This window comes from Cyanistes caeruleus, chromosome 1 (assembly GCF_971803275.1).
Source record: "Cyanistes caeruleus chromosome 1, bCyaCae1.hap1.1, whole genome shotgun sequence".
Taxonomy (NCBI): domain Eukaryota; kingdom Metazoa; phylum Chordata; class Aves; order Passeriformes; family Paridae; genus Cyanistes; species Cyanistes caeruleus.
The window spans coordinates 131,402,108-131,420,863 of NC_141701.1; the positions used below are offsets into that span (position 1 = coordinate 131,402,108).

The 18,756-nt window shown below is 36.2% G+C and overlaps 1 protein-coding gene across 3 annotated transcripts in view; it reads right to left on the reverse strand.

The window, feature by feature from the left end:
- Positions 1 to 18,756, reverse strand: part of RUNDC3B (RUN domain containing 3B) — a 50,898-nt gene that overhangs the window by 14,342 nt on the left and 17,800 nt on the right. For all 3 annotated transcript variants that reach the window (XM_086858582.1, XM_086858569.1, XM_086858575.1), the window contains exons 5-8: positions 16,312 to 16,401; positions 13,170 to 13,250; positions 11,245 to 11,413; positions 6,334 to 6,491 (exon numbers count right to left, since the gene is read on the reverse strand). In XM_086858582.1, the coding sequence (XP_086714708.1) occupies positions 6,334 to 6,491; positions 11,245 to 11,413; positions 13,170 to 13,250; positions 16,312 to 16,401 (498 nt within the window). The remainder of the gene's footprint in view (positions 1 to 6,333; positions 6,492 to 11,244; positions 11,414 to 13,169; positions 13,251 to 16,311; positions 16,402 to 18,756) is intronic.

Here is an 18,756-nt window from a genome sequence, read left to right on the forward strand (position 1 = left end):
TGAATTGCAGGAGTCTCTCTGTCTATGTCCTACGCCCAGCTGAACTTTTCCCAGTTATATTTGCAAAAAAGGAAACACCCATGTCTTCTTGGTTTTCCACCTCACTAAAAACAGAACTTCCCTTCTTGCTTCTCAACTCACACCCTTGTAAAACAGAATGGGATTACAATACTGCAGTAAACTTGAAAAGAAAAAAATTACACAAAAACAAATTTCAAAACACTGCCTAAACAAGTTTCAACATTTCTCAGAATATGTAGTATTTTTTCTATGCTGTAAAGAAAAACTCAAACAAACACACACAGACAAGTTGAAAAAAGAAGGACCTGAAAATCAACCAGACTGCAATACTAAGGATTTCAAACTGCTGCTCAAATTTGAGGGAGAAGCAGAGGACAGACAGGAAGCATTACAAGTAAAAGCATGGCTAATGTGAATTAGGGTTTGATAGCAGGATCCATGAGAGCTTTAAAAGGAAAGGGTTAGTATTCTCAGTTTTCACATTCTAGGAAAGAAACTTGCCAAGATCGAAGATTAAATTTTAATCTTCAACTTCCTTTCAGTGAGGAAATAAACCAGCTGCAACAAATTGGATTTACTGTACTTAAGCAGTTGAGGAATTCAGTTTCTTTAAAAAAAAAGGAAGTCTTAAAAGAGGACTATCTGAAATGAAGGCAAAAGGGCTAAAAAATTGATCCAGCTTTCCTATTTCTCCAGATGATTTAGGTTTTGAGCTAGGATTACAAAGCCAGGCAACCCACATTAAAGTTTTACTCATAAGGAGACACAAAACACACGCTAGACTTCAAAGTCTTTGCTCACACTCTCCTGCTTCCATTTTCTTGGAGAAGCTTTTCTCTGCTTTGTTCCAGACAGCACAGCTACAGCCTACATCCTCTAGAGCTTTGTGCCTTCCTCTCTGACCCTCCCCTGCCTGCTCACAGGCAGAGAGAGTATTGTGGCAGCACGCTGCAGACTCCAGAACGTCTTGACAAAGTGAGGACAAGCAGAGATAATATTTTCATAAGCGAGTTTTTTTAACCAAATGGGGCATGAACATTCATTGAAAAGAAATCATCATTGCTACAGAGAACATAGCGTACCTTCCTTTACACAGTCCATAATAGATCTGGTAGGAAATGGTGTGTTTGAAACAGAAAAGCTAATTTTGCCTGGAGGTAAACACATCTGAATTTACTCTGCACGCTGCTCACAGAACTTGCATTCAGGTGCTACATTCAAGTAAAAATGAGCTGATGGACATTTCTGAAAGGCAAGGAGCATTACCCTGAGCTCCATGCAGAGCTAACATAGAGGAAAAAGTGTGGACAGAGTACTCCAGCAGACAATGGCTGGAAAAGAGGGAAGCGTGACAGGCTGTGCACGCCTCAGGTGAAGGCATACACAGCACATTGACTGCAATTAAAGAGTATCACTGAGGAAAAAACAGCTGCTCAGGGTTGCAGGCACACTGTCATTTCCTGTCTTTACAAAGACATCTGTATTATTCAGATAGAAAATGCAGTATTGCTGGATATTAAAATATTAAGTATTAATATAATAAAAAGCTAAGCTATATTAAGGCATAAAAAATGGAGGAAAAGCAGTTTGGACCTTGAAAAGACTAATTTTGAATTAATTTTGAAGGAACAGCCAGACAAATTAAACCTATCTTTAAGATTTAACAACACACAAAAAAAATTTCTTAGTTGCAGTCAAGCTTAATTCAATATGTGTCTCCCTCTAATTTAATTTGATTATCTGTGATAATCTTATATGGATTAATTATGATTATCTTATCTGTGCCTTAACCAGTAACAGAATTCCAAACATGGAAGACTGACTTTTTTTCCCCCAACTTTTCTTCCCTCCACAAAATACCATATCAAGATGAGGATCTAGGAAGAAACAGTAGAGGGAGATAAAGAACAGAGTGGTATAAAATACAGCATAGTCATTCAATTTACAAAATAAATCTCATATAAATGTGATAAATTGATAAAAATAATACACCAGTTGGGACAAAGGGGATGTACCATCTTACACCAGGCACCCCAACCTGAAAACCTGAAGAAATTCTTTAGGAGGAAACATGTGGTGGTAAACATTATGCAAATCACTGTTTTCATTTCAGCAAAAATCAAAGGAGAAGAAAAAACTTTTAAAGCATTTTGAGAGCTTTTCTGCTTTGCATACAATGCTTTCCTTTTTCCTTTCACCTAGTTTAAAAGGATGTTCTATGTTAAAGTGATCAACTTTTATAACATCAGTGAGATCGATTTTTATAACATCAGTGAGATCAATATGCAGGAAATGAGCCAATCAGGAAATTGATGGAATCTCATAATCACACATCAATATTTAACATATATAAATATCAATTTCAGATGCAGAATCTGAACTTTAGAGTAACAAAAGCAGAGTTTGTTGTAACACAGGCAGTGTGTTAGTCAAAAGAAAGACTAAGAATCACCCTAAAGGGGGAAAAAGCCTGTTCAAGCTGAGCTAAAGAGTTTCAATGCAAGGATATTGTGGGCCAGGGGTTCCAGATTTTGCCCAGTCACATCTTTGAGCTAACTAGTCCTTCAAGGCAGTGGTCTTAAAGTGAGATGCAGAAGATAGTCCTTTGGGGTACTGGAAAAAAAATCCTTTTTGTACCGCTATAATTTTTTTTTAAATGTAACATTTTGTTTCTTTCATCTTTATCTTATACTCTTCAATTTCTATTTTTGTATGTTTAAGAATGTAAATAAATATCACAATAGAATATTTATATAATTTATAAATAATTATACCTACATTGTGGGGGTGCTTAGAATTTTTCTCTTAATGGGGTGTGTGATCAAATGTCTCTCTGTGCTTCAAGAGACATTCAACATTTCTTTGCAGAAACATAGAGGAGGAAGGAATGTCTGCCTCTGTACATTTTGAATACTCCAGGATGCAGTTCCTTGATGATCTGGGATCTCTCTCCCTCCAAATTACAATTCTGCAATTTGAATATTACAGAATTCAAACTATTTTCTTCATCTAGGCATGCCATGGATCATAGGCTTCTCCTGGCTGTCCTCCTGTGAGCTCTTATTTTCAAGCACTTAAGAGCTGCTGTTTTTATGTACTTTAAGGCCTTTAGAACTGCCTCACCCTCACTGTAAAAATACACTGTTCTTAGAGAAGAGTGGAGCCAAATGCACTGTTCTGTAGTGTTCAACTACAAGTCCTAGGAAAAAATACATCACAGTGATTACATCTGAAGAAACACATGAAGGCCCTGAGTGGCTCATCATTATTACAATTCACACAATTGAAATGCCTCTCAACACTGACGGGCTGGGGGCACTGACCACCTCTTCGGGAAGCCTGTTCCAGTGTTTGACCTCTCTCTGGGTAAAGAAATGTTTCCCAATGTCCAGTCAGAACATTCTTCCTGATGAGCTGTGTATTAGCTTAAAAGTGCTGAACTAATAATCAAGTTGTCTATTGCATATTCTTTTCTAACTTGATTTGACATGCCAACAAAGTAAGAGGTCCAATCCCCAGATGGCTGAGCATATTGCTAAGAAATTCAATTAAGCTGAGAGACACAAAAAAAGATTACTCTTTTGTGAATAACTAATTGATAAATTTCCAGCTTCACCATTTTCCAGATATTGGTATTCATGAGATCTGTAAAATGGTTTTTAACTAAATTGGAAACTATGTTGTTCATTATAGTTTGAATATTCAAGTGTGTGAGACAAAGAATACCAAAAACTGTAGAATATGAGGCATAGCAGCTGTAAATGAAAAATGATTTCCAAATTTTTCTGACCTCCTATTCCCATATTTATTTCATGCTTTGCAGCAAACCCTGTTAGTAAACATGCATACAGAAAAGTTTCTGTGTAAGAAATCAAATTTTTAACCTGAAGGCCTTGTTGATCTGTAGATCCTGGGTTAACTGATTTCTAAGTCAGCAACAAGAACAGTCTGTACTGTCAATAAAGCCAGGTCTCTATCCCTGACCTTACCTTACATTTCTTATTTTGGTAGGGGAAGGCAGAAATAGATATAGACTCAGATTCTGTCAAGTCCACTGACAAGATACATAATACATTTTGCTTTGCAAGCCTGTGAAATACCATTTTGGAAACCACAACAAAACCTTACTCAACAGAAGTTTTGAGTCACAGACCTTGCTAACTTAAGAACAGCAGCCAGTAGAATAGAAGAGCATCACTAAAACAAAAGCATAGAATGTTTATTTATAATAGTTTCAATTACACAGTGAACAATCCTAAACCAGATCCCAAAGTGTTTTACAAACAGCAATGCAGTATGCCTTGGGCCAAATTACAGTCCCAAACTTGCTCTTATCTGCTGATGAAGAACTCAGATTACAGCATACATTCACTACTTCAAAATGCTAGTAACGGTAGGGTAACAAAACACTAAGCTTTGGTATTACTTTAACATCATTCTAAAATGGCTGGACCATAAAAAGCAGTTGGCCAAAACTCATGCCTCATTACAGACACATTACTGATACAACACATTCTGCTGCCAGGTCACCTTTGGTTGGAATAAAAAACCCCAACACAAATACCAAATATGATTAGAATAAGTTAATTATGACTGATGTTGACCATTAGAAACCTGCTAGGAATATTTCTTCCCTTCCTTCATCTGACAGGCACGCTGCACTCACAACAATAAAAATGTAAAATTATACAGTTCAGACTTCCTGACTGCAGTGTCTCACAAACAGATATACAAGAACACTGTCAAGATACAACAGAGGTTATTCCACAATTTGAGCCTTTACATAATAAAGCCATCAAACAAAATCAAACCTGAAAGACCGAGATCTTCAGAACAATCTGACTACATATATCTCAGCTAAAATTTAACAGCAGGTATGAACTTTCAAAATTTCCAGTATCAGAGTTGGTTTAAATGAGCTCACACCTTCCCCTACCTCCTCCAAATAACCAGGGATGCCAAAGCAGTATAACATGAATCATTAGGCATATCAGTAAGTTCAAAGAAGAATTCAAGAACAGGTATGTCTCAAAAACTTGCGGTCTATCAGAGGGGGAAAAAAAACTTGGAAAAACATTTTTTTTCTTACTCAATTCTGCATTTGGCCTAAATAAAATGCCAATTCCATACTTCTGAACACTTTCATAAAATCTATTTTAAGCACTGGCAATAAAATGACCTATCATGAGAAAGAGAGCAGCAGGAAAAAAAAAAAAAAAGCTTTGCCTACAAGCTTGAAGTACTATGTAGAAAAGATCCTTTTGGATGGTGTCTTCATCTACTCTCTTTATCATGGATTGTTTCAAAGATCTCAGATGGCTGCCATGTTACTCCAGGGCTCATACATTTATAAATTATTCCAGATTTATGGCAAAATAACTTGGTTTATATTTGTTATGAACAGAACATTCGACTGCTGCAGGTGCACCCTATGGCAATTTCACTGTCTGGTGATGGCAACCTATCACCAGACAGTGAGTCTTCCATCTGCCTGAGTCTTCAAACACAGAATTACAGAATGGCTTGGGTTGGAAGGGACCTTAAAGATCATCTTGTTCCAACACCCTGCCATGGGCAGGGACACCTTCCACTAGACCAGGCTGCTCAGAGACCCATCCAAGGTGGGAATGTCTCTGCAAAGGAGAGAACCTCCCCACCCAACAGACAGGGCAGAGAGGATAAACTGTATAATGATCGTAAGGTACTCAAATATTTATCATACTAGAAATCGCAGATGCTATTAATAAAAAATAAGCTTTCTTCTGTTATAGAATTTTGACTTGCATTGAAGAAAGGGTGATAGTGAACTGTTTTTCCAGTTTGAATTGTTTTAGGACTACCAGATGAACTTCTATTGTGTCTGAGCCATCACAAATAAATTAACATCTAGCCAAAGAATATAAATATATATATTTTACCCTCTCTTGCCTAACTTTTAAAAAATCATCTTCAAAAGTTATCTGTTTTCAATGCTTTCAGGGGTAGCCTTAAAACTGAAAGTAATAAAATATAAAGAACATTGTATAAAAACATGTAAAAAATTTAAGCAAGTTTACTGTAAGCTGTTTCAGATCTAAAAAAAAATTAAGTATTTAATCTCAGAATTATTCTGTTTTACACTACTGCAGTTTCCAGGGAACCATTCCCAAATCTAAGGCTTGTCAGAAAAAAAACCCAAAAACAAAATACATAAATTTCTTTAAGATGTTGACTCATTTCCATAGGTTCAGAAACTACATATTGTATAGTTATATAACTTAAATAATTTAAGTAATACTGCTCTAGCAATGCTTCTCCATTATGCTAACTTACAACTGGTCTTGCAGTTCCACAATGATATATTCCAGCTGCTCCTTCTCCATTTTATGGGCTAGATCCATATCTTCAATTCTTTGTAACAGCAGTTTATTCTGTGAGACAGATTCAGACAGCTGGTTTTCTCTGAGTCGAACCAATTCTTCAAGATAACCCTGAAAATGTAAGTTATTAGAAAATTTTAAAGAACACACTATCAAAACCACTTTTAATTATGCATGTTGATATTTTTTGCTTTATGATGTATATGATTTTACTTTGGGTTTGCTGTAGGTCTTGTTAATTATTTATTTTTAAAAAGACTAGTAAATTTACTTTAGATTAGTTTGAGATTTCCTAATAGGTAACAGGAAAATCATTATTTATTTCTATTCTTGCACAGGAGTAGAAAAATGGATGAAAAAACAAGATAGGAAAGCCACCAGCATGAAACACTAATTCATCTTTAAAAAACAACTGTCATGAGTACAAGAAAAAGATCAGAATTCTACAGCTGAACATTGTGAATACACAAGGGTAAGAGGAGAATATATCTACGTGGATCTTTATAGTTAATGAAAGTGATCCAGAATTACCATGAATAAAATATCCAATCTTATTTTAAAGTTTATTTGAACTTCTGAATCACACATTAAAATGACAAAGAAGGTTCCAGCATGTCAGATGTTAGTAACTTCTTAGAAATTGTCAATTAAAACCAGGTACAGCAAGTCTAAAGTACATAAAATTGTGAATATTCCTCGAAACCTGTGGAAAAATGTGCAACTGTTTTATAAGTGCCCACATTTTAAAAAAGGTACTAAAAACAAGGCAGTTTTCAGAAACACAGAATAGGTGTGTCTGTTTTCAACTCCTGTTAAGAAAACAGGTTCACATTAGCTGGTAACAAAATGCTACTAGTGTAATTCATCTCCACAAAGACTGTTAAGGGTTTGAAGCATCTCTGGTATGAGAGGAAACAGAAGGAGCTGGGATTGCTCAGGTAAGGGCTGAAGAGGAAAAAGGAAAAAGAATCGTATCAATGTGCATCAGAGTTTAATGGGAGGGTGTATGCATGATGGAACCAGACTCTTCTCAGAAGTGACAGCCAGTGAAAAGAGGCAATGGGCAAAACCTGAAATACAAGTATATAGGAAACTAGTTAAATTATAGGAAAACTTTTCTTCCCTCTTTCCTTTTTCCCTCATTACTGGGACAACACTGGGATGGGTTGTCCAGACAGTCTGGGGAATGTGTATCCCCAATATATTCACAGCCTGACTGAAAAAGGACTTGAAAAACCTGCTCCAGTCTACTTTATTCTGAGCAGGGGAGTTGGACAAGACAATCTCCAGAGATGCCATCTGACCACAACTATTCTGTGATTCTATAGTTAAATACAGTTCTAGCCATTGGATAGATTTATGTTTGATAGGGACTTTTTAGTTTCAGTACAAGTTTCAAGGAATCTTGAGAGCTTTTCAGTATGCCTAGTTCTGCCTCATCAAATACAACTGTTATTTTGACTCCTAAGATATTCCTTGGAGTTCTAAGTAGCACTTCAAAAGTAACAAGTGATGTGTTACAACATAACAAATTTCCTGCCTCTCAAAAACACAAAAAAAACCCACAACAAAACAAAAAATCAAACCATTTTACAGAAACATTTCAGACCTGAAGCACCAGTATCAGAAACATAATCCTATGTACATAAATACCTCTATCTATAATGACACAGAGATGCACATCCCATCAGTAAAAGCATTTAAAATTCCAGTATAAACAGTACGCAAATAATTCAGAAGTTCACTACTCAAAAGTGAACAGCTTAAACCATTCCAGAACAGGGAAGGAATAACTCCCATATAAATAACAAATGCGCAAAGTATGACTCATTGATCTGGACAAGAGACAACTTGGAAAAGACGAAGTCATCATATTTCCAGTGGTCTGGGCAGGGCAGAAAGGAAGAGACAGTTCCTAACTTTTCAAAAAATAAGAGCTAGGCTGCATGAAATCAAGCTCCTAGGAGCCAGATTCAAAAGACAGAACAGGAGGCAGTTTTTCACACAACAGACGGTAAATTCACAGAATGCTTTGCCAAAAAAAAATTGTTTGGATGGTGAAATTTTATATGGGATTGAGGGGATATTTGACAAGTATTTGGAAGAGACATCTATCACAGATTACCACACAGACAAACCTTTTAGCATCAGGCAGCCCCTCAGCTGATATACACTGGCCACGAGTGCATTAGAAGTGGTGCATAATGGTGTGCTTTTTGTTTATTCTTCCCTGCACATCTGCTTTGGTCAAATACCCAAGATAGGATAGTAGGATAACCAAGGAGTCTTGGTCAAAACCAGCAGGAGTGCTGCTGATCTAATAAAGCAATGCTAGGATTTAGCTTGCTAAAGTAATACCTGACCCTATCGTACCTCTCAAACGGCTCAGAAGAGAGACCTTTATCTTAGCTGCAATCCAATTGCTTGTCACACTGTAACTGGGTGCTATTAATGACTGCAGCAAACATACTTGGGAGGCACAAAAGGAATTTATCACTGTTTGGGCAAGATAATGACAATAGAGCAGAAGTAGGATCCACCAGAACCTACTGTATCAGTTACTAAAGACATTATTTTTAACTTGGTCTTCTTGTCACACACACACAGTTTTCCAACACACAGAATGTCAGAAAGACCCTTTGTTCAAATAAAAAGTCTCTGATTAACTGGTACCTACTGCACTGAGTGCAACTCAGTTGTTGGTGCAACATATTACTGTAAAAAAAGGGAAAGGACAGAAACACTTGGGAAAGGAGCTCTATTACCTAGTCCATCTTAATGGTCATTTGTTCAAGTTGTAATAGAACAGATGCAATATAGTTGAAGTGAATCATAAAAACTTGGCAGGCACATCCCAAATGAAAACAATAGAAAATTTTCTGACTGTAGGAAAAAAATAGTTATTTTGCTGCTGCAATTCCAAGTAGGTATTCCATAGGAGGACAACTAGGAAAGTGTCAACAGCTGTCAGAGTAGCTACCGTTTTGAAAATTGTTTAAATGCACCAAACTTTCCAAAGATTTATTCCAAAACTGAATTAAATTCACCCCTACATTAGTTACCTATAGAAGTTAGCAATTCATTAAGAGACTGTTACCAGAAATAACTTCCATGGAATGGGAATGGTTCCAAATCTTAGACTCATGAATAAACCAAAATCACCATTTGCTGTTACAGCCATTGACAACCCTTGTACTTATGCAGACATAAAGATTCCTAGTGATTCTGACTGTGGATGTGGGCTACATGCTTCAGTACTTTTTCTACACATGTATGTCACAACTTTGATGGAGTATCCTTGGAAATGAACCATTTGGAGGTACCAAGAAAAATACGTATCCCCCGATTTTGTTCTCTTCAATGTTTCTACAGAACCGACAACACTCTCCTCATGGTGGGGAAGAGCGTGCGTTCAAACAGATCCTATGTTTTTGTCTGGCAAGGATGAGAATTCCTTCCAGTGGTTCAAGAGAAAAGTTTTCAATTACACATTTGAAGAGACTCCTTTAGAATAGCATATTTTTCCTTATAAAGAGAGGGCCCCAGGAACATGAGTTCTTTCCATATGGAAAGTAATATAATACCAGCTGAGAAGATTGGACCAGCAACTTGGATGCAACAGTTCAAGTCATATTTCAAAAACAAGAAGTCTAAGAGACCCAAAATACAAAAGCAATAATTGTATGCATAATTAAAAAATATATAAATATATATTAAATATCTATTAATCCATAGTAGATATGACTCTTCCACTGTTACTTAGAAAAACTAGCTATGTTCTTTCAAGTGCATTAAAATAAACCAATTTTGATTCTACCTGTTCCATATTCAGGGAAATAATTACACCTCCAAGCACCCTTGTGTGGCCCCAGCATTTCATATGGTTTACTCTATTCAGAGTTTCATAAAAATCAAATTCTTACTCTAGGAAAATAGAATACTAAAAATACTAATAGAAGTTATTTTAAAAAATTCAACCAGGTGTTAAATTTTTTTCCTGCAATTTTTCCTGACCCCCTCCTTTCTTTCTCTGTACACTATTTCTTCAGTGTGTGTGAACGGTCTGCCCTCTTCTCTCTCTACTAGCTAATATGCATTTTAATTACTGTAGCTGTAATATGCTAACATTAAACATGAAATGCTAATATGAAAAGGCTAAATTACTAAAAGGTTTGGACACATATTTCATTTCACTTTTAAGGTATGTCAGATGGTAGATGGAAAACCTACCTTTGGCTTCTATAATTACATTCAATATGCTGCCTAAATTAAAATCCAACATAAACACGTCCTTTCATGTTTTCCTTTCCCAATCTCCTTCAATCAAGTTGTAAAACTATTTTCTAAAACACATCCCAGTATCACTGAGAAGATAGTTTTGCCTTTCACCTAAATGGATTGGTTTGCTGATCCTTTTTGTTTAGTTTAAGACTAAGTGTTAAAGTTTAACATCACTACCATCATAAAAGCCTTCAACTGTCAGTCTACCTACAACAATAAAAATCTGCGGCTTCCAAGGAAGAGAAAATTCATGTGAACTTCAAGCTCACAACCTAACAGCATTAGAGATACAGTGTCTGTAACTCCAAGATTGGATAAAGAAGCCAAAACTTCTACATCAAATTGTGAAATCTGAGCTCTGAATTACTGCAATTCTCTTCCCCAACTTCTCAAGCCTCTTTTCCCTCAAATCAGGGAGTAAAGATGCTTGGATACTCTGAGAATCGTAAAATTTAGGACCACTTACATGAAGCTAAACAATATCTAGCAATACATTTTCCTGCCTTCAGTTAGATGGATATGTCACCATTTGGCTGGTGATGAGCTTAGGTTCCATAGCCCCCACACAAAACTAATCTTTTACCTTCTGTTCCAATGCAAGCCGGTACTTCTGTTCTACCCTTTTGCATTTGTTGTACCAACTGTTTTCATCTGTGATGAAAGGAGGACCAATGTTCTCTGGAGTACTGCCTTCACTGCCACTACTGCCCAGCGTTCTTAGCTCTTCTTCATCACTGCTGATACTGTCAGAACTGAAGAATCATATTTATTAGCCAAGTCAAAAACTGTGCTTATAAAAATGCAAATTCTGGTCTAAATTGAAACATTGCATTTCTAAAAAAGCTCTGCAAACATAAAAAAAAAGCCCTGAATGTTGGAATATGATGGATTATTAAACACAATTTGTATTTCAAGCTTTTGTTTCTATAGCCACCTAAAAAATGGGCAAAAATTTGCTTGTGATCTTCATCAAGTTAGACAACTGTATGTGGGCTACTTTGCTAAGTACCAAGGATAAATGCATTACAATAAACTATCTAAGGAAGTGATGATTTAACCTTTTCTGCACAAATTCAGGGCAAAGTGTAGTATCTAAAACCAGATTTTTCTTAAAAATAAAAAAGCAGGAACCCTAAAAAGTGGTTGTTATTATGTTAAATCTAGATAAACTTAAATCAGAATGTGTATCTATGTTTATAGCAAAGATCCTGTGTCTGTTACTTCACAGAATGTATCTCCCTACATAGCAAGTAGACTCACTGTTAAAATATCTTCCAGAATCAATGCATGCTAGAGAATGCAGACATCTGCCTCAAAGACAAGAATTTATTTGGTCTAGAGAAGACAGAGGGCATGTCATCAATGCATATAAACATCTCAAAGGCCAGTGTCAAGAGGATGCCGCCAGGCTCTTTTCACTGGTGCCCAGTGACAGGAGGAAGAGCAATGGCCATAAAGTAAAACACAAGAAGTTCCACCTCAACATGAACTGAACTTCTTTAAATTGAGGGTGGTAGGGCACTGGTACAGGCTGCCCAGGGAGGTTGTGGAGTGTTCCTCTCTGGGGACATTCAAAACACACCTGGATACATTCCTGCTCCAGGTGACCCTATCTTGGCAGGGTCTTGGACTGGATGATTTCCAAAAGTGCCTTCCATCCCTAACAATTCTGTGATTCTGATTTATCCCAGTACCCATTTGAAAATCTTCCCTTACAACTGTATTTCCCCCTACACTAACAGAGTTTGCTAAGTTTTTTTAAAGTAGTGATTTCCATAACCCCACAGTCCTGCCATGATATAAACTGAATCACAATTTTTGTGTCACTAACATGTAAACTAGTAAGAACTTCAGGACTGTAAATAGGATGTTTCATGCTCAGTTGTACATCTTCAAGACCACGCCTAACTGCTTCTCTCATTTTGGTAAACCTAATAACAGAAAACATATCATTAATTTCCATGCTTTTTGGTGATGTCAAATTGCTACTTGATTTATTAGATAGTGAGAATTCTTTTTATTATTAATCATAAGGCTGATCAGAGGAGCAAAATGGAGCTAAAAAGTCAGTTTACATAGCCATTGGTCACGACTTTCTTTTATGTGCTAATGTTATGTTTATGTACTTATACTGCCTACGTCGTATCTTACATTTATCAGGGTATATATAATTTTTATTTACAAAATAACTACTTCTTAATTTTATGGCTATATAGAAAAGGCCTAAGAAAAAGGACATTTTGGTCTGGTGATCATCAAAGGAGATGCAGCATTTATTTCCCACTGAACTGTTATTCTGAATCAACGAAACAAAATTAGCATGACTCACATTTCATGAGTCATGTAACAATTCCAGCAGTCTGAAAGAGCAAGGTAGCTGAGTGTACGGGTTTGTACTAAGAGATAAGTATCATTTTGCATATGAAATGAAAAATAAGAGGCCAAACACAAAGTAAAATTTTGCCAATGAAATAAAATTTTAAAAAGCAGAGTAAAGCTAAAAAGTACCTTTGGGTGAACTTCAAGTACGGTGTATAATCTATGACAGCTGGATAGCTTCCATCCAACCCCTCGCCCTTCAGACAAAAACTGATAAAACAGAGCAAAAAGAGTAAGTTTATTACAAGAAAATTAAATGACAGTGACAGTTGAATATTACCAACCTGAAACTTCATTTTTTGGTGCTATAAACCCTAATTTTTAAACATTCGCTTTTATTCTTAATAATACAGAGAGATGGCAAGAGAATAACAGGAAAGCTAACTGAAACAGCAGAAACAGAAGAATTATGGACAAGCTTGGAATTTTCCACATTCAACATTATTTAAAGAGTTTGCAGAGTGCTTATATAACCACTCTACTAAGTAAAAAGTAATTTTCTCAAAAATATTTCAGGGTCTTTCTCCTTTCAGACACTTAGAGGTAATGAGGTTCAGGAAGCTGAGGTACATTACTGAACCTAACTTTTGGAAAATGTCCCTAAATGGCTGTAGCTTTATAAAGCTTTCATTTACACTGTATTATTTTTTTTTACTAGAAATAAATTATTGATTTCATGTTTAATTATCACAGAAGTGACAAAATGATCATACTTCCACAAGGCTCATATTCCTCATTCCTCCTACCTCTGTTATTGATAAACAGATTCTAGTAAGTCATAGCTTTTGCTAATTGAATTGCAAAGTGCCATTTCTGACAATGTAGTAATTTAAGTGGTATTTGGGAAGTACATCTAAAGGGTTGTTGTTTTTTCCCCCCCAAAAAAAAGAGAACAAAGAAAGCAAAAAAGCACCCCTCCAAGATCACAATTACCTAATTCCATACTGCTGAGGGGAGAAAAAAAAATCAGATTATGTTCTCACACAAGCTCATCTCCAGCCCAAACTCGTATTTACAGTTCCACATAAGATATGCTAGCCAACATTTATAAGAGACACTGACTTGAAAAAAAAAATCATATGTAACATGCAAGGAATGGCTATGGCTTCTCAGCCATTGAAATCACAGTACTATGAAGGCTCTGCTCAGTGGTGCCAAGCAGTAGGACAAGAGTCAAAGGGCAGAAACTTTGCACAGAAAATTCCACCTGAATATGAAGAAGAACTTCTTTATGTGCAGGTGACCAAGCACTGGAACAGACTGTCCAGATAGGTTGTAGAGTCCCTCACTGGAGATATTCAAGAACCATCTGGACACAATCCTGTGCCATGTGCTCTGGGATAACCCTGCCTGTGGTCCCTCCCAACCTGAAACATTCTGTGATATGCAGCACAATAAAAATGCTCCTGCAGTACTAAGCTGCCATTTTGCACAGAAAATTCTTAAGACTCTTAAAAGCTGCACAAAATGTGTCTTCAAGAGCCAAGCAGTAGTCTGAATACCATTAACAGGTTGCTTTATATTAGGAATCAGAGGACAAAGAAAGAACAAGTACAGCCATAGAACTAAGCTCTCATACCCTAGTATGTACCACTAAGGCTTTTGAGAGACAAACACAGTAAATTGATGACTATTTATGAGAGGATTTACATACTGCAGACCTAATCTTGCAATACTTATTCACATACAGCTGTAGCCCTTCCAAGTACAGGGCTAACACAGAAGCAGTTAAATTTCATATTATTAAATTAATAAAATGTGGTAAGATTTGAATTTTGCTGTACACAAGGCTAGCACTCTTACCATCCTGCAGCATACTTCTGTTCTTCCAGAACATATTTGGTGGATGTAGTTAAGCCAATCTAATGACACAATGCCGGAAAAAGAAGCTATCCTGTGTTTTCAACCTCTCCCTAACCCATTTTTCCTTTTTTTTTTTTTTTAAATGCAAACATAATATTCCCCTTCTTAAAATAGTATTGGCACTTACCTGACTCCATGATGGTTCAGCAGCCATCAAGACCTGCATTTTTAGGCTGTTTTCTTTTTTTTTCTTTTCCCCACCGAGCTGCAGTTCCACAGCCAGCTGAACTAAATACTCTTTACCACTGGAAATGTTCTGCTCATTCCTTATTTGCTCGTTCTCTAAGCATTATTCTCCCATAATCTCTGCCACTAATAAGATGCTTCTGTGAACCAAACTAGCTAACATCTAAAGAACTATCTGGACCTCTTACTGGGGATGTTTTTTCATTCTGCAACAATTTAAGCTGGCTCATAGATGGGTCTAACAAGCCTGGCACATAGGTACATAAACAGCAGTAAATCACTGAAGGGCCTTTTGGCAGTGGTCAATCACTCAATGCATCCAGCAAGGCTACTATTCTGTTTTCTGGCAGTTTACCTCCTATACTGGTTAGTGACAAGCATTAATGCTACTGCAAGGTAAATACTAATAGTGAACTGACAGAAGAATGAGGAACAGCATTATTGAACTCCTTTGCCTTGTGCTGGGTTATGAAACTCTCTGCCAGTGGCTCTGCCTGAGGCTAAATTGACCCAACCAGGCATATTAACAAGGTCTTGTACCAGCCAGGTTCTGTCTTCTTATAGGTACTATAACTATACTGCTGATGGGTTTTTTAAAATAGATATATGTATATTGACATACCATGTTGTTTTTTTTTTTATTATCTAGAGTGTACTTGCACCTTTGTTACCTCAAAAACACAGAATTAATCATATAGGAAAGCCTACAAAAACCTGGCTAGAAATTGCAAAGGTCAATTAATGTAAGCAGTTCAGCTGCAGGTAATTTTAACACAAATTGATATTAAGCAGTCATTTGTAGGTCACAGTTTTCAAATTTGGAAGTGATAAAGTTAAAGGTGACTTTCTACATATGCAATTACAATGCTGTCCTCAAGTACCAGGACATAATCAAGTACTTAACCACAGTTTCCTTGCAACTTTAAGAGATGTCATGCCTATAAGCTTCATTTAATAGTTTTGAATTTTCTTCTGCAATTAGATTTCTAATTCCTTTTAGGATTTTGATACCTGAAAAAACTACCCCATAATCATGCAGTTATATAAAAGCATAACTCGGTTCTTATCTAGAAGACCCATTCAAGATCTCTCTCTTGCCCTCCTCTTTGCCTCAAGTTTTGTCTCTCGAACTACCACAGGAATTTAAGAATGTTTTCCATAATACATTGATTTATAAATACTTTTCCTGTGCATTTTGTTATGAAGTGTGCAAATACAGTACCTGAAATCAATTGCATTGAGTCCCAACAGCATACCAGCAAGCATATTTGCTTCTTCACCAAGAACAATTGCTCCATCGTCATAAAACCTCCTTCAACAAAAAAGAAATTAATTCAGCTATTTTTCATATTTAACAGAAAACTCAAGAAATCCAGTTTAAATAAAAACAATTCATGAACCCCAGAGTCATTCATATTTCATTTCAAATAAAGCAAACTATCAGACTGCATAGCACAAAACACAATCTTATAGCACAGAAAATTTAGATATAAGCAAAAATAATTTTCAGTATTAGTCCTATGAACTAGCAGAACAGGATGCATAAAATGCAAAAAAAATTATGAAAGTATGGTATACTTTACCTCTAAAAGGAAGAATTTGTGTCATGTACATAAATAAATAATTATTCCGTCACATGAAAAGTTCTCTGTCACAATTGTACTTGCAGGTTCTTTTAGGGTTTAATATTCAATTTTCATCCTTAATAGCTGATCTTTTTTAAAAAAATATTTTTATAAATCAGCTGTTTTTCAGGTAGTTTACCTTTTCTTAAAATATTGCATACTGGGGAGATGCTTGCTGGAAGGTCACCAGAATTCACCAGAGAATTACATGTGGTAAGAGGAAAACCAAGAGGTGCTCAGTACCAAAGGCAAGGTTGAAATGTCACTTACTAAGAACCGAGATGTGCAGTTCACCTTTACATTCTAGCAGCAAATGAGTGCAAGAAGGTGCCAGATTACTGAATACAACCTATATTTCAGACTGCCCTAGCAAAACTCCATCTGTTTTAAGAATTGCATGAAAGCTTCTGGATGGTTCAGAGATGGTGAACATCCAGAAAAGACATGTTTTGAGGCACAGCTCCAGAAATTGAATTGTGTTATAATGCATGCTGTGAAAAGTCCCACTTTCGCAGCTTTCTAACAGACTTCCATTTGCTATAACGAGATGAGCTGTCTAAGATCTCAGATGTTCTCAGTAGAAGGAAGAAATCTGTAAGACTTCATCTCAGAAGACAGAAATTATAGTCCTGATAGTAAGGCTAGGAAGTACAAACTCATCTCTGTACTCTTACTTCAGGAAAGGCACTGGGATGCTAAGCTGGTTGAGCCAGAGCACTGAGCTAGAGGAACTGCACAGTGTGATTCAGCACAGTGACTTATTTGTGAACAGCAGTGCCTCCAGTACATGCAGATCTTACCAGCTATTTCACTGGCATTTTTAAAATCACTGCCAGGCACCAATCTGCACTGAGTTCTTGTAAAATAGTGCCTAGGAAGAAATCACACAAAAAGGACAGGGCACACCTTCAATGGTGAGATGCAGAAGTTAGCCTGGCAGCGCCAGTGTTAAAGACAGCTGCAGCAATCCAGCCAAATCAACTTGGAAAACCCACAAATCTTCATTCAGTGCTAAACACTTGACATCTCACAACACAACAGTCTGCTATAATTTAAGAGTCTGACCAATTCATTAGAAAAATAATTCTGCGCCTGTGCTTAATCCAACCCCTCTTCCAAGTGTAATATGCACATACAGCACTAAGAATGTGATGCTTCATTGAACTAACTCCAGGCACCTAAACACACTAGTGAGGTTTAAAAAGAGCTATCAGCATGATAGATAATCTCGTATGCTACATACATGTGTAACATAAGAAATTCAAAGTTTATACAAATAATTATTAAATATGCATAAAGTAAAATGTGTTATTTAAAATGCTAAAAAAATGATGCAAAGCATCACCCAAAAAATCAAGTCAGTTATTAGTTATCTGAAATCCCACATGGGAAAAGAAAATATGTCCATATTGTCATTTGCGACTTTGAAATCCATACAACCAAAACCTGAAAATGTAATTTTTATTTCCATTAGATGTATTTTAAAATATTACTTCAAAAGAAACTTTGCACTTACTATGTTTGGAATGCAAGAGAAGTTGTTTCCAAAAGCTATACCACTGAAAGAACATTCAAATATATTAAACATTAACATGTTCAAATAAATGAATTTGAAACTGCTAATCAAATAATAATAGTGCTATCCACTAACAAACTACACTACCAAAACAGGGACAAAGAATGTACTACTTAACGACATAATTTGTGACCCTACTCTTCCTCATCTCCTCCTTAAAAATCCATGAGAATTTGAGGAAAAATCCATGAGTTTGAAGCAGCATGAGCAATTTTTTTCCAGATTTTCTTTGTTTTATGTGCTTCTTGTCTACTATAAATGCAAACAAATCTGGGTAAAATAAGACAACAGGTTTTGAAACTGCAATGAAATGGGATGTTTACTGAGTTGTGTTTTAAAAGTCAGCTGACAAAATATATGGAGATCTTTGGACAAATAGTATTAAAACAAACTATACTCTAAATGAACAGAAATCCTTACAGAGAAAATTCTTACTGTTTTAATAGCCCATTCATTATGTCTAAAG